The 17,342-nt window shown below is 29.6% G+C and overlaps 1 protein-coding gene across 2 annotated transcripts in view; it reads left to right on the top strand.

The window, feature by feature from the left end:
- LOC143046267 (uncharacterized) overlaps positions 1-17,342 on the top strand; it is a 172,443-nt gene that overhangs the window by 95,481 nt on the left and 59,620 nt on the right. For both annotated transcript variants that reach the window (XM_076219342.1, XM_076219345.1), the window contains 6 exons: positions 3,083-3,149; positions 7,955-8,119; positions 9,291-9,431; positions 11,917-12,051; positions 13,756-13,824; positions 16,754-16,906. In XM_076219342.1, the coding sequence (XP_076075457.1) occupies positions 3,083-3,149; positions 7,955-8,119; positions 9,291-9,431; positions 11,917-12,051; positions 13,756-13,824; positions 16,754-16,906 (730 nt within the window). The remainder of the gene's footprint in view (positions 1-3,082; positions 3,150-7,954; positions 8,120-9,290; positions 9,432-11,916; positions 12,052-13,755; positions 13,825-16,753; positions 16,907-17,342) is intronic.

The raw sequence follows: 17,342 nt of genomic DNA, 5'->3' as shown, positions 1-17,342 counted from the left end.
CAACAAATATTCACCTGTGGTTAAGTTTTTTAAATTTTTATAACTTTCTTAAACTATACTGGATTTCTACCAAACTTGGGCAGAAGCTTGTTTATGATCATAAGATAGTATCCAGTAGTAAATTTTGTAAAAATAAAATTCCATTTTTTCCATATTTTACTTATAAATGGACTTAGTTTTTTCTGCCAGGAATCATTACATTCACTCTGTGGTTAAAGTTTTTTAAATTTTAATTACTTTCTTCAACCATCCTGGGTTGTACCAAACTTGGGCAGAAGCTTGTTTATGATTTTAAGATAGTATTCGGAAGTAAATTTTGTAAAAATAATATTCCATTTATTCCGTTTTTCACTTATAAATGAACTTAGTTTTTCTGAAAATGTGTTGTTTCCTGGCAGAAAATCTAAGTCCATTTAAAAGTAAAATACAGACTTATGGAATTTTATTTTTACAAAATTTACTTCTGGATACTCTCTTAACCCTTAGACTGCTGCATTGATTTCCATTGTACTTTTCAGTAATGCTGAGTAAAATTTTAATCACTGATGAAATAAACATGTTCACTTACAATTGCTGTATCTTTGTAAATATTGAATATTCATCAATAAAAGTTATATAAAAAAGTATTGTTAGATTCTGTATTTTTTATTTATTTTATTTTTGTGTGAGTCTCTGGTCATTGTTTACCTGTACAGGTGCGAAAAGAGGTAAACAAAGGTAAACTTTTTTTTTTCATGTTTTATTAACGAATCCATCAATGTTAAAGTATCCATGTCTTCAGAATTGAACCAATAAAGTTAAAAATCTCTTTTAAGAACTAAGTTCCATTGTCATTATCAAAAAATAAAAGTTTCTTCTCAGACCAACAGCCTTTTTTATGCAAATATTTTCCGGTATTTTCCTCCAACTTTCACTGCGCCAACTTTTACTTCCATGTACAAATATATTTATACGACAAGTTCATTGTTAAAGCTTTCATCAATATATAATCTTGACAAACTTAAAGTTCGGGTCTATCGATGTCAGTCAATAATAATTCACATTTGAAAGGCGAAATTATAAACATCGCAAATCCTGTTTCATGTCATCCATTTTGAACAAGGTCTGGGAATCCCGGTAATTCTCGCTTTAAAAGTCTCCTGTTTGCAGTTTTGATAGAATTTTTCTATTTCCGTCTATTATATTTTCTGTTCTCGTCCAAATCCTTTTAATCTGCCGCCACTGTTAAATCGTTATCATTGAAATACTTCTGAACGTGTTGACTATTTCTCCAAATAATGTCCGCCATTTTGTCACTTTTTTCATCAAAAATTTTCACTTTTGGTTTTATCGCATATACCTGATTAAAAGTCAAGAAACACTCGAAAGGACGAAGATTTTTAACCAATCAGAATCCATACAAGTCGAATTTGCCGCAATCTCATGAATATTGACTCCGCCCATTCCATGGTAACTGTGTAAACAAACGAGTTACGGAAAACGACTATAGTCGCGCGTAGCAGTAGCGGACTGCTTTATCGGAACGACAATAGTCGCGCGTAGCAGTCTAAGGGTTAAGATCATAAACGAGCTTCTATACAAATTTGGTAGAAATCCAGTATTGTTAAACCACAGAGTGAATGTATTGTTTCCTGGCTCTGTGGTTAAAGTTTTTAAAATTTTAATAACTTTCTTATACTATTTTGGATTTGTACCAAACTTGGACAGAAGCTTAATTATGATCAAAAGCTAGTATCTAAAATTTGAACCTGTATCTTACTTATAAATGGACTTAGTTTTTTTTCCAGTTAACATTACAAACAGTCTGCAGTTAAAGAATTTAAAAAAATTATAAGATTAAAAAAATATCCTTGATTTTTACCAAACTTTGGACAGAAGCCTCTTACAATCAAAAGATAGTAAATTTATAAAAAGATAAAATTTGTACCTGTATTTTACTTATACCGTAAGTGGACTTAGTTTTTCTTCCAGTTAACATAACAAACAAACAGTCTGCAGTTAAAGTTTAATTTTTTTTTATAAGATTCAAAAATTATCCTGGATTTTTACCAAACTTGGACAGAAGCTTCTTACAATCAAAAGATAGTATCAAGAGGAATAATTTATTTGATTTTTTCCTCATTTTTGTTGAGCCTGTGATCAATTGAAAAAGTAGGCGAGACAATGGGTTCAGCAGAACCCTTACGATTTTTTTCTCTCCAATCCTCTTCACCTTAAGATAAAATAAAAAAAAGTTAAGCTTTTGGTTCCTTAAATATTTTTAAATCCTCCCATTCATAAATGTGTTCATTAATAGCATGCATACACATTTTCATTTAAAATTTTCTTATTATTTTTGCACGTTAAGATGATGGGTGACCTTGAGGTGAGATTGCTTCCCTTTTATGTTTAATTTCTAATTTTGCCGTGAAATATTTTAACATCTTTTCCCTAATTTGTTACAATTATTTTTCGGTGTGACATTAAAAAAAGCATTGCACTCTTTAATACTTTTATTGTAATCTAGTGATTTATTTGGCGTGATATTTGTAGAGTAACAATTTTGTACACATAGTTTGATGCAGTTTAGACCATGTTTGTTACATTGTTCTTTTTAGATTGCTGTTAAATATTGAGTTAGAAACATTCTAAAATAAGTTCTGTTAAAAAAGATGAAACTTTCTGAGAACCGTGTTAATAAATCTTGTCCCTCTTAATACATTTGTTATACCACATAAAAGAGTGGTATTTTTATGATTGCCAGAGTAAATTTTGTTTTTAGATGTAAGCAACTACAGGTCTTCAAGCTAAAAAAGGATCAGAATTTGGCAAATTCGTTATAGATATTGTGGTATGAACTTATGGCCAATTATTCAAGCCATTGCAGAAATAAAATATAAAATGATATAAACACTGTCAGAGATAAGTAATTTCAAAAATATTAAAGAAAAAGTTACGGTATCGTTTTACAGTTTAAATTGTCAAAGCTTTATACTAAAAAAAATGCATGAATATGACAATTTTCTGTATGGAAAGTTTTCTTTTTTTATTGGTTTGATGCAGCCTTTGAAGAATATTTATTAGACTTTAAATTTATTTTTAGGAATCTGAATCTGTAGTAGAATCTCCAAGTTCTGATGACAAGCAAGCTCCTCAGGCTTTAGAAGAAGGTATGTCGTCCTCAGCCATGACACAACTTTATACATAAACAAAAACAAGTAAAATGGCAACAATTAGAAATACAGTATATTAAGATGGGGAACATTAGAAATACAATACATTAAGATTCAACAAATTTTAACTATAATGGATTCTTTATTATTCATTGGATATTAAATTCCTAGACATTGTGGGTATATCTGAACCACAAGCTTTAGTGTTAAAAGATATACAAATTTTCTGTAATCTTTTATATATAAATCAAGTTCCCATAAAAATGCTTTTTCTCAATCCCATGAAAAATTGAATATTCACACATATTTATATTCCTAAAACATAATTAAGAAGATACTGTTAATGTTGTAGAAAAATTCACACTTTCTAGAGGTTTGTTTATACTTTTAATCTACCTAGGATAAAAATGGACCATCCTTATTTGTTTTGCTTGCTTTTGGTTATGTTTCTTGAGGTGACATATATATACTCAGTTTTTGGTTTTTTTTTTGTACTTGGTAAATTTGAAATACAAAAGGAAGGTGTATGTCCTAATATAAATTTACATCATTATACAGTTATTGCAATTTTTATTGTGTTTATTTACATGAACACAAAGTGTAATACTGGACTTCATCTTGTTGTCACTACATTTGGTTAAACATTTTTCTGGATTAAAAAAATAAAATTGTTCTGACTTCATCTGCTTGCCATCAGACCCCTTGAATAACAGGAACCAGAAGAAGGACTTATTATTTTTGTCAGAATTCACAAATAGTAAAATTGCTTTTTATAATGACCCAATCATTTTGGTTTCACACTTTTTTTTAAATTTTTGTTGAGCCTGCAACTTTTGTTGCAGAAAGCTCGACATAGGGATAGTGATCCAGCGGTTGGGCAGCTACAGCTGCTACGGCGTTGGCGTTAGCTAACTTCTTAAAAGCTTTATATTTTAGAAGGTGGTAGACCTGGATGCTTCATACTTTGTATGCATCATGTTAAGAAGTTTCCATCAGTCACATGTGCAATGTCCTTGACCTCATTTTCATGGTTCAGTGACTACTTGAAAAAAAAAGTTAAAATTTTTTGTAATGTTAAATTCTCTCTTAATATAAGTAATAGGATAACTATATTTGGTATGTGCCCGTCAGACAGTTTTCACTTGACCTCGACCTTATTTCATGGTTCAGTGAACAAGGTTAAGTTTTAGTGGTTAAGTCCATATCTCAGATACTATAAGCAATAGGTCTTGTATATTTGGTGTATGGAAGGACTGTAAGGTGTACATGTCCAACTGGCAGGTGTTATTTGACCTTGACCTCATTTTCATGGTTCAGTGGTCAAAGTTAAATTTTTTAGTTTTGAACTTTTTTTCTTTTACTATATGCAATAGGTCTACTATATTTGGTGCATGGAACGATTGTAAGGTGTACATGTCTAGCTGGCAGGTGTCATCTGACCGTGACCTCATTTTCATGGTTCAATGGTCAAAGTTAAATTTTTGAGTTTTGGTCTTTTTTTCTAATACTATATGCAATAGTTTAACTACTGGTATATTTGTTGTATGGAAATATTTTATGATCTATATATTAGTCGTGCAGGTTTTTTTCTCACCTTGACCTCATTTTCACAGTTCATTGCTCAGTGTTAAGTTTTAATGTTTTGGTCTGTTTTTTATACGACCGCAAATTTTGAAAAAATTTTCGTCGTATATTGCTATCACGTTGGCGTCTGCGTCGTCGTCGTCGTCGTCGTCGTCGTCCGAATACTTTTAGTTTTCGCACTCTTAACTTTAGTAAAAGTGAATGGAAATCTATGAAATTTTAACACAAGGTTTATGACCACAAAAGGAAGGTTGGTATTGATTTTGGGAGTTTTGGTCCCAATATTTTAGGAATTAGGGGCCAAAAAGGGCCCAAATAAGCATTTTCTTGGTTTTCGCACTATAACTTTAGTTTAAGTTAATAGAAATCTATGAAATTTTGACACAAGGTTTATGACCACAAAAGAACGGTTGGGATTGATTTTGGGAGTTTTGGTCTCAACAGTTTAGGAATTAGGGGCCAAAAAAAGGGCCCAAATAAGCATTATTCTTGGTTTTCGCACAATAACATTAGTTTAAGTAAATAGAAATCAATGAAATTTAAACACAATGTTAATGACTACAAAAGGAAGGTTGGTATTGATTTTGGGAGTTTAGGTCCCAACAGTTTAGGAATTAGGGGCCAAAAAGGGACCCAAATAAGCATTTTTCTTGGTTTTCGCACCATAACGTTAGTATAAGTAAATAGAAATCTATGAAATTTAAACACAAGGTTTATGACCATAAAAGAAAGGTTGGGTTTGATTTTGGGAGTTTTGGTCCCAACATAATAAGGGGCCCAAAGGGTCCAAAATTAAACTTTTGTTTGATTTCATCAAAATTGAATAATTGGGGTTCTTTGATATGCTGAATCTAACTGTCATGACTGTGTATGTAGATTCTTAACTTTTGGTCCCGTTTTCAAATTGGTCTACATTAAGGTCCAAAGGGTCCAAAGTTAAACTTAGTTTGATTTTGACAAAAAATGAATCAGTTAGGTTCTTTGATATGCTGAATTTAAAAATGTACTTAGATTCTTGATTATTGGCCCAGTTTTCAAGTTGGTCCAAATCGGGGTCCAAAATTAAAATTTGTTTGATTTCATCAAAAATTGAATAAATGGGGTTCTTTGATATACCAAATCTAACTGTGTATGTAGATTCTTCATTTTTGGTCCTGTTTTCAAATTGGTCTACAATAAAGTCCAAAGGGTCCAAAATTAAACTTAGTCTGATTTTAACAAAAATTGAAATCTTGAAGTTCTTTGATATGCTGAATCCAAAAATGTACTTAGATTTTTTATTATGGGCCCAGTTTTCAAGTTGGTCCAAATCAGGATCTAAAATTATTATATTAAGTATTGTGCAATAGCAAGTCTTTTCAATTGCACAGTATTGCGCAATGGCAAGAAATATCTAATTGCACAATATTGTGAAATATCAAAAAAAAATTTAATTAGAGTTATCTTTCTTTGTCCAGAATAGTAAGCAAGAAATATCTAATTGCAAAATATTTTGCAATAGCAAGATTTTTTTTTAATTGGAGTTATCTTTCTTTGTCCAGAATCAACTTAAATCTTTGTTATATACAATATACAATGTATATTCACTTTTTACTACCAACTGATAAATTAAAATAATCTTTACCATTCAGTGATAACAAGCAGTTTTTTTACATCTTAATATTTTATGATGTATTTAAATGAGTAGTTATTGTTGCAAACTCCATTAGAAATTTTAATTGAGATTAGTTTTGGAATAAGGGAAAGGGGGATGTGATTAAAAAAATTGGGTTCAATTTTTCTCATTTGAAATTTCATAAATAAAAAAGAAAATTTCTTCAAACATTTTTTTGAGAGGATTAATATTCAACAGCATAGTGAATTGCTCTAAGAGAAACAAAAATTTTAAGTTCATTAGAACACATTCATTCTGTGTCAGAAACCTATGCTGTGTCAACTATTTAATCACAATCCAAATTTAGAGCTGAATCCAGCTTGAATGTTGTGTCCATACTTGCCCTAACCGTTCAGGGTTCAACCTCTGCGGTCGTATAAAGCTACGCCCTGCGGAGCATCTGGTTATAAACTATAAGCAGTAGGTCAACTATATTTAATGTATGGAAGAATTGCTAGCTGTACATGTCTTCCTGAAATGGTTCATCTGACCTTGACCTCAATTTCATGGTTCATTGTTCCATGATTTGTTATTTTGGTGTATGTTAAGTTTATGGGACAGTTGAAATAGAGCTTTATATTTAGGACTATCAACATAATATCAAAGAATAGTAAAGAAGGCGAGACATTTTAGTGTGTGCACTCTTGTTTATATTTTTCTTCCTTTCTGAGTTAGACCCTAAACATCCAAACTTTTATTGGTGGCTTCTTTACATTGATTTTGATCCTTATTAATTGTTTTTTTTTTTAAATCAGTTTCATTATACATTATAGCTAAATGGGCGATTTTTTTAGATTCTATAAGCTTGAATTTTCCTGTCCATATTTCATATGTTGTATAAGTAAAGATAAACAATTTGTAAACTAAATATTGATATGAAATTTAGATGCATGATATATAAGACATATATTGATGTTGATAAGAAACATACAATGATATTTTAAATAAGTAGTTTAGAATCATTGTTCCTACAGTGCTTTATAAATTAATGTGAAATGTACTAACATGCTTGATTGTCACTGAATGGGACTTGTGTGAATAAACATTGTGTATTGTATTCCAAAACTGACAGATCATAAATTCCAACTCTTTAAACTCCATGATACTCAATGGATTCTGTCTTTCATTTATGTTTTTCTAAAAAAAGACCATAGTTAGTTTCAAAATGCATATTGTTTATCAATAATTATGATATGAAATTGAAAACAAAACTAAAAAAGTTAATTCATCTGAAACAACTCCTTAAGTAGCAAGATAGCAACATCTTTTTGGGAAAGGAAATGTCTAATAGCTAAAATAATTGAAAATTCTTATTTCAATAACTTCATTGTTTTTTTAATAGATTATTAACTTGAAAACTGATGATTGTGACAGTTCTTTTATATATTAGACTGGTTTACAGTTTTCTTTTTGATTCTCAAATTTTATTTCTATTTATATGCTTTTGAACCTAATTGTGAGTTTATTAACAATAGAGCTGTGAATTTTGGTCAGTGTTGGAAATGTAGAATAAATGTTGTTTTTATTGCTTTGTATTTGACTGGCTTATTCAATTGACCTTTAGAAACAGAAACAAGGGAAGATGAATTTGTGGTCAGAGTTGATGAACGACGGCCACAAGCAAAGGAAGAAGTTAAAGTAGAAAAGCAAGATGAAGACTTCTTCGATTTAATTGATCAACTTGATAAATATAGCGAGTCTAAACAAGCTAAAACAGTAACCAGAGAAGGTACACCCATCTGCAATCTGTCTACATCTGCTGGTTCCCTGTAACATTAGTTATTACTCTCATCAACTCATTTTATAGGGGGGAAGATAAAAGTCTTTTGAAAAGTAAATTAAACTTCAGTCATATTTGTTTATAACTGAAAGGTCAAAGGATAGTATATTATGACAAGGGTTTTAACCAGTTGAGTTTTTTAAGACTTTAATAGCATATTGCAATGAGTTAATGAAACCGGGAACCAGAATTGCATGATGAACATTTCCATGTTGTAATCAACCTAATACACATAACATTAGATACTAACACATCTTTCTTTACTCTTCATCCTTAACTTTAAATACATTATATACAAAATGTACAAATCTCATTAGCATTAAGGAAACTTTTTATTTTATGACTGTTATTTCACTGAATAAATCTCTTCATTTAAAATGTTAACTTGATAGACCTATCGTGATACGGGTATCAGAAACACTAACATTCAAATCATTTTTAAACTAGATCTTTTGACTTCATGTAACAATTCCTTTTCTTTTGTTTCATCACACAATTTCTTTATAATGTCAAATTTTCACAAGACTACTTTATAATGAGGAATAGTGTATAAATAGCAATAAGGTGTATAATTTCTTTTTTCATGTAAAATGTTGATGTATTTTTTCTTAGAATTAAAAAGCTTAGAAACAAAGTTAGCTTAGAACTTTTTTGTATTAATATTGTTATAGGAAAGAAAGATATATTGCAATAACTGATCATGTTTCACAGAATGCTTTAAAAAGAATAAGATATAATATAGCTTAAACTTATTTAGGCAGACATACATATTGATATCAATGTGTTAGCTTAAGCATTTCATTATGTTAATCAGTATTGAGCAATATTTCAGGTGAAAATTAATTTTGTATTGCTGATGTAGAACTAATTGTTTGAAAACTGTTTGTGATCTTCTATATTGTGGTTTGACTTTAATAACAAAAAAAGGCTTATATTAATGGCTGCCTTATATTTCATGAGAGAAGTAATAAGGACCGCATAGGACTCCAAAGACTGATAGCATGATATGCAGATTCGAAACATTTTACATGCAAATCAGTTAAAATGCTTCGCTGTTGTTACTTGTGGTTTAGCTTTACTAACTACTCATTAATATGTTTATGATAATGTAACTCTGTAGATATTGATGACAAGCCAACAGTAACTGAGGATGAAATCGTTCATACCAAACATGAGCGTCTGTCACCAGAAGAGATAATATCGATTGTAGAATCTATTGATCAGCAAGCTGCTCCCCCTCCACAAAAACAACAACAGCAAGGTACCAGTTGCATGGTCATCCCTGTTGGTGTGGTGATCAGTAACACTGCATGATCTACTAATCTGTTGTACCCTATGTTTATTAAACTAATTTTAAACTTAACTTACACTGTCTTCATAGTTTTTGATTGCCAATAAGTCCATTCCATTTTATTTTTCCCTCCTTTCTTAATTTCTTTTTAATTCTTGATGAACGTCTTTCTTGCACGTACAACTTTTAAAAGGAATATATTCTGTGATGTGGCTAGTCCAAATATTACGAGACACCATTTTTGGAGCTGGGTGATGAGTCCTGGTTGTTTTATTTTTTAAAGTTGAAATTTTTTAATTTGAGACATTTTCTTTTTTCTTTTTTGCATTTCAAAAACTTGGAAGGAATTTAGAGAATAACTTTTCTTTCAGATGAGCTATAGTCTTAGAACTGGGACTTTGGAATAACAGTCCTTATTTATTTGAAAAGTAGAGCACAAATGCATTATTTTATAAATATATTCTTTATATAGATAATAACATGGTTTATTATATATAGGTTAAAAGAAACTAGATTTGAAATATTAGATTTTATCTTTAATATTGCATATTTGGTTTTAAAGAAACTATGACATGGATATATAGCTGTCTTTATCAATTGTTTGAGCTGCCATGGCAAGAAAAAGCATGTCTCAATTTATTAAATAAAAACAAATCTATTTTCTTTGATGATACGCATGTTTCATTTAAGTATATTTTTTGTATTTATAGTCTTTTGATAATAGATTATTATTGTTGTTTATTCAAATGTTGTATTCATTATTTTATCCTTTTATAACCCAAATTGAATAATGCATATCATACAATGTTATAGAAATTCCTCAGAAATTACAAAGATATAGCATCATTTTATGAATTTGCATTGATGATGTTGTCTTTACTATTCATCATATCAATGGTAAACAAATACAGTGTTACCAGCTTTAGATTCTTAAACATGGGTTCAATTTAATTAAATTGGACTTGATACACAATAGACCAATAAAACAATGTGTGGTATAATGCATTATTTATAAGTATTTATGTTGTGTATGTATGCATCACTTTATTATACAATTATGTTTTCTGTATGATGTTATCCTTTTTCCTTAACACTTATACTTCTGTGGTTATATAAGATTCTATTTATCAAACACTGAATGCACATTCCAATACGTTTCACCATATTTACATGTTTCTCTCAACTCTTGTCTACATTTAATAGACAGCAAGTTTAAACAGATTACATCATATAAAAAGTAAATGCAAATCTACGGAAAAGAAAGGTTTTATTGTTGATAGTATTTTAACATTTACTATCACTGTCTATTAGTCATCGCAGTTTTAAAAGTAGGAAATAAAGATTTCTTATGATTTTAAGTATTTGCTTAAAGCCTTTCAAGTAAGTTTAGTTGTTATACTAACATTGTTGAGGCTTTAGTAAAGAAGGTTTTAAAGGTTAGTGTTTTCCAAAGGGCATCTTGTTTAAAGTTTTGCTTTTCATGTCCCGTTTTGAAGTGTGTGACATCTAACATTTTAAATTTGCAGGGTATGCTTGGATTTTTATCTAAGAACATACAGATTTTGTGAAAATTTTTATGTACCTATTTATGGAAAAAATTGAAAAAGGTGTACAGTTATTTGTAAGAGAATTTCAGTTATTTAACTACTTGACAGAAATATTTACATTTGGAATAAAGGAGAATTTGTCTGCATAAGCAGACCAAAATAAAAATGGATAATATTATTTGAAAGATTTTTTGAAAAAATACTGTACTTACTACTAAGAGATGTTTCAGCAGATATTTTAATGTGTATTGTATTGTACATGAATAAACCTTGAATTAATGTAGAATCACGGGATGATGAAATGGTGGTTACAGTCGATGAGCGTAGACCACAAGCTAAAAAGGAAGTTCAAGTTCAAAAACGAGATGAAGACTTTCTAGATTTAATTGGACAGCTTGACAAATTTTCTGATTTGAAACACCAACCAGAAAAAGAGAGAAAAGGTAGATTGATCATCGTCATCTACATGTATTTCACATATCACATGAATCATAAAGTTTGGGAAGCAGAAAACATCCATGTCACTCACTCATCATTTGTCTGATTTCTATTGTTCTATAAAGTATGGGAAGCAAAGGACTTCTATTTCATATATCACTGAACTGATTACTAAAATATCATTTAAGTATGGGAAGCAAATAATGTTAAAAGAATTTTTCTCACGATTTCCAGGGCCAAAGCTTTTTATTTTTGTTTTCCTTATTTCTGATTGTGATTGTCTCTAAAGATTATTCTATTCGATTTAGTTCATATATAATTTCATCTAATCGTGGAAGTTGTGAAAATAACAGTACTTTTAATTTTCCGGCATTTACAGTATTTTTCTGTCACAAAAGAAGTTTAAGTTTCAATCCTTCAACATTAATGAAGATTGCCCATGTAAACTGAATAAAATTATAAACCTTCAGATGAAGTTCAGCCTGATTTGAATGAAGATGAGATTGTTACTACAAAGAACTCACGAGCAAGCTCTCAAGAGATTGTTATAGACATGGTCGAGGCTATGGAACAATTATCAATACCTCGAACACAAAAAATCAAAGGTAGCGTCATGCATGGACAACCCGTAGATTTTTGTGTTTTATTTTTAGTGTTTTATGGTACTTTTCTTTGAAAGTTCCTAAGCATGACCTTCACTACACAGTCAAGTTTTCACCACAATTGGAATTGTTTTCCAAACAACAATTTTTATGTTTCACCATCTCTGAACTGTCACAGTTGACATAGTAAATGGCTTTTCGTATTTTAACATACTTGAAATGACTCAAGATTTGCTATTTTTTAGCTGTTTCTTCATGAGCTGTTTTCTTTTCAATTGATAAGACAGTTTTTCTCAAAAGATTGAAATTTTTGTCTGACATTTGATTAATCAAAGAAAAATTTTACATAACCAAAATATGATTTGCCTGGAAGATATAGATAATACATAGTCAAATAGAAAAGATTGTCCGACATTAATAAGACAATTGAAATTTCTTTTCTAATTGAACCAACATTTGCCTGACATGTCCAGAGATCAGTCATATTTCAAGACTTCTATTCAGAGTTGACTGATGTCGTGAATGAGAAATTTGATTTGTATTTGATAACGATAATTCTGGAATTTTGCAATGATAGTAATAAAACATGTGTGTATTTTAATATTCCTATGTTATGTGCATTCAGTGTTTGACCAATTTTATTTTTAAGTTTGTACTAAAACCACACTTAATTTATATTTAATTTTACAGTTTATGTTAAGATTTTGCATACAAATGCAAATATTGTTTGAAATAATTTGTTTTCATCTAGACCTTTTATAGTAACTACCATATGGAGATGTACTTTAACTGTATATTGATTAGTATTGTTTGAAAATCTTTTTGTGACAAGATACATTATTTATTCATTAACTTACATACAAATATTATGATTTACTGACCGTTTTTATCATTCTTTTATCTTGAAGTCTTTTGCATGTCTTTATTTCCACAAATGTCATAAATTTTTATATGAGCAAAAAAGAAATTATGGGAAGAATCTCTTTTTGACAAATACATTTTTACCTGTTCAGAAGTTACACATATAATCTTTTTAACTCAGAGACAAATACTAGCTTCAAGGAACATTTTAATTGTCAATAGATATTGGTATCTCAGGTTTTGATTAGAACAGAAAATTTGGTATTGCATGTTTATATCCTCAACAAATAAGGGATTAGCTTCTAGGCATGGAATGATACTTGTATGTATGTTTATGTAAAGTGGAACTTTTTAGTAGAATTTATACAAATTCATTAAATGATATTTTTCTAGGCAACAATTAACGATTTCAAATATTTGTGTAAAGTTGAATTGCAAAGTAACAAATTTATTAACTTCTTCAGGAAGTTCCACTACTATTATTTAATACAGCGTACTAACATAATTAAGTTGAACACATATTTATATCAACTAAAGCTTTATATCTGTAGGTTGGCAGGAGCATGAATTTTAGGAATAGTACTTTTAAAAATATTGTTTCCTCTGTTTTAGCATATATGTAGAATTTGGTAACACCAATGGTCATATATTATATGAGTCTTTATAGTTATATTAATATGTTATATTTTCTTTACTTGGAAGAAATTATAAGACTGATTTATGTAAATAGAAAAATGTACTAATCAGATTCTGTAATAATTATATTTGTACTATATTAAGTATTAACTTGTACTATATCAACTTTGATTTGCATACAATTAAGATAATTACTTACAATAATTACAGAGAGCGTAGAAGATGAAGAAGGCTTGCATACCCCACCTCCCAGCCCCGTTGAGAAAGATACATACGAAGGTACAACATTGTAGCCATTATTACTGCTAGTCCTCCATGTTTTCTTTTTTGTTTCTAATCACATTTCACACTTCAGCTGCTTCTGGGATAATTTGGTATCCTTAATTAGAACTAAATAAACAGTGCATCTCAATTTCCCCCTTCTTTATAGTCTTGACATTGTCATCGTGTTAACATCATGCTGACCTCTAAATGGCGTTTTGGTTTTGACGTGTTTTTGGGTTGCCTCTTTGATAAATGATCTGCTTTTCATTTAACTCACAAATCAATAATGCTTTAAAAGATCCAATATCCAAAATTAATTTCAATCAAGCCAGAAAAATATATTTTATACAGATACTTTTAACCTTGAAAAACAGTTCAGAGATTAAATATAATGAAAAAGAAGTCAACAATTTATATCTCAGTCCAAAGAAATTGAAAAAAAAAAAAAAAAAAAAAAAAATTCTATCCAAGCAACAATGAACTTAAACAATGCCTCAGTACTGTACATTCTGAGAAAAAATTATGACAAAATTGTTAAAGAAAAGAAGAAAACTGACAAAAATTCTGAACAAAAGTAGCTGAAGTGTTTAGTTTTTATTTTAACATCTAAATTTGTAAATCTTTCTTCACATACATTTGTTGTTGTTTCACATCAGAGTGCTGGTTTGTAAGGTTACTGTTATTAAGTGTGTGTGTGTGTGATGAATTGGTCTGTATGGTTTTTTAAAAGATTCCAATTTGATATTGCTGTCATCAGTGTGTTTATTGAACCAGGTTTCCTTAAATAACAAAATATATCGCTGTCACTAATCTCAGCTTCAATTAAGTCTTGTTTCGCTAGGAAACTTTGTGTATTTAAACATGTAAAGGTTAGGAACCGACTACTAGTGAGCAAGGAGTAGGTATGTGTTGAACAACTACTACAGCTACTTGTAGAATTTACGATTGGACCGGAATTTTTTTCTTTTATCACCAGCTCTATACATGAGTATTTTATTAAATTCCTATATGATGGTAAATCCTTTTTCATAAATATTTAAAAATGACAAAGAATCTGTCAGATGTGTTGCTAACTCGGAATAGATGACGATAGCTCTGTAATCCTGTGTTATTTAGATCTAACAGTTTCTTCACATTTTAGAATTTATTTTACTTTATCATGACCACTTCATAAAAATAGTCATCATTTTTGAAATTTTGTAATTGAATCTTTTTTGTGTCTCACAACAGTGAAAATAAAGTGTAAAGATAATTGATAGGTGATTGCCTTACGCTGCATCAACATGAGTTTAGATAAAGTATAAATAGGTGATTGCCTTACGCTGCATCAACATGAGTTTAGATAAAGTATAAATAGGTGATTGCCTTACGCTGCATAAACATGAGTTTAGATAAAGTATAAATAGGTGATTGCCTTACGCTGCATCAACATGAGTTTAGATAAAGTATAAATAGGTGATTGCCTTACGCTGCATCAACATGAGTTAGATAAAGTATAAATGAGGTCTAAAATGTGATGATCATGTTTGTTTGTTTTTACTAATGGTTTCCAGTTATAGAACTTAAGCTGTTGATGTTACTCTATTATTTGTACAGTTTTGTAACTCATTCCTCTCAAAATAGTAGTTAATGTAAAAACTTCAATATAACAAAGAATTTTCAGTCAGAATCAAACAGACTTGAAATTGAACTCAAAACAGATATCAAGTAAATCAACATTAATCTGTGTAAATTACTTCCCTTTATATAAGAAGAACTTGAGTTGGACCTATGTTGATAAACTCTACAGATACCTTTATATAAGAAGCACTTGAGTTGGACCTATGTCGTATATTTTTTCTCTCAACTTTCTATATTTAGCTTATATCGACCACTTTTTAGATTTAAAATTATTATTGTAATACTGAAGTTTTCACGTGTACATTGTTTGTTGTTTAGTATTGACAAACTGTCCTTACCTGACTGGGTGGGGCTACTTATTATACCCAGTCAGATAAGACAGTCAACTCTACCTGAAGTCATGTCAGTCTCAATTCAATTTCAACATTTTTTTCATTAATAGTTTTAGAATTTACATTCTGTTTCCATTATTTTTTTGAAAATGAATGAAATTTCCTGTTCACTTAACCATGACATGGTTTGTCATTTGTTTAATGTTCAAAATCGTAGTTACTAAAATATGAGGTACAATGATATGAAAAAAGTAAATTGTAATTGTTTTGGATAACATGCAACTAATTATATGTTTTTGTGTAGTTACTTAACTAACTTACCATTAGATGATTTATCATATAGTTAACAATCATTAACATAATAATATGGTGGGCATGTTTTGACATGTGGTTTGAAAAAGCAGTTTATATCTCTTTGTTTATTTGATATGTTTTCAGCAAAATCAGCATGTAATTTTGTTTTCAAGCCAATATGGCTGTGTGTTCTGTTCACAATTATTTTCAAGCTTACAAAGTAATACTCATAAACTACTTTGCATGAGATTGAGAGGCTGTTTGGAAGCATGAGAAATCTTCAATTGAAAAAAATACATATATATAAAATAATGATTATTTTGTTTGGTTAAATGACAGAAGCAGTAACCTCAATGGTTGATATTCAAAAAAGGAAAATAATAAATCAATTGATTGTCTCCCTTGATTTAAAAAAAAGTAACTAGATTATTCCCCTTGATTCATAAAGGTACAATAAGTAAGCATATTATTTAAACAACTATCCCCATGGTTACTGTTTAAGTCATAATCAGAATGCTGCCAATAGAAAATAACCTCAATTATACAGCCATGTAGTTTTGAAATCCAAAATAGAATAAAAGAAATTTTATAGGGTATATTCTACTAGTCTTGAAATAGAATTGAAATTAAAAAAACAGTGCAAGTCTAAACAATAAAGGGATATTAAGACCTATTTCTTACTTTAAATGCTGCAATAGAAGAGAATCAGTCTGAAGAAGAAGAGTGTGAGGAAATAACAGAAATTGTAGAGACTTTCACTGAATGTCTTGATGGGAAAACTGTGAGAACAATAAGAAAAACAACCACCATTAATTCTCAGGGTACAACCATTAGAACTGAAATACTAAAAGGTATTTCTTACCTGCTTTCGGTGGAATTTTATGTATCACTATTTGCTCCTTATTTTACTTTTTAATTGTCACTTCAACTTACAAAAATTATTTATTGGACTACGTTACTATTTTAGTCCTATTCTGGTGTGTTGTATGGCTTTTGGTGGAATTCTTACTTCTTTACAACAGTATAAGTTCTTTGTTTAACCTGTGACTGGGTAATTCTACATTATAATTGCCCCTAAAGTTTAGCTTTTGATGTTGTTTTGTACTTTATTTATACTTATAGGTATATTTTGTAGCTATATTAACAATTTTATGTATGATTAAAGAAATCACAGAATTCTGATATTTTGGGGATAAGAATTTAAATAAAGTACTTTTCTGTAGTCAGGATTAGTGTGGTGGGAAAGCAATAGTAAATGAATCTACTCGTGTTTTAAGAAAAATGAAT

This window comes from Mytilus galloprovincialis, chromosome 9 (assembly GCF_965363235.1).
Source record: "Mytilus galloprovincialis chromosome 9, xbMytGall1.hap1.1, whole genome shotgun sequence".
Classification (NCBI taxonomy): domain Eukaryota; kingdom Metazoa; phylum Mollusca; class Bivalvia; order Mytilida; family Mytilidae; genus Mytilus; species Mytilus galloprovincialis.
The sequence above is the reverse complement of the archived record's forward strand: the minus strand, read 5'-3'. Positions and strand labels throughout refer to the sequence as shown.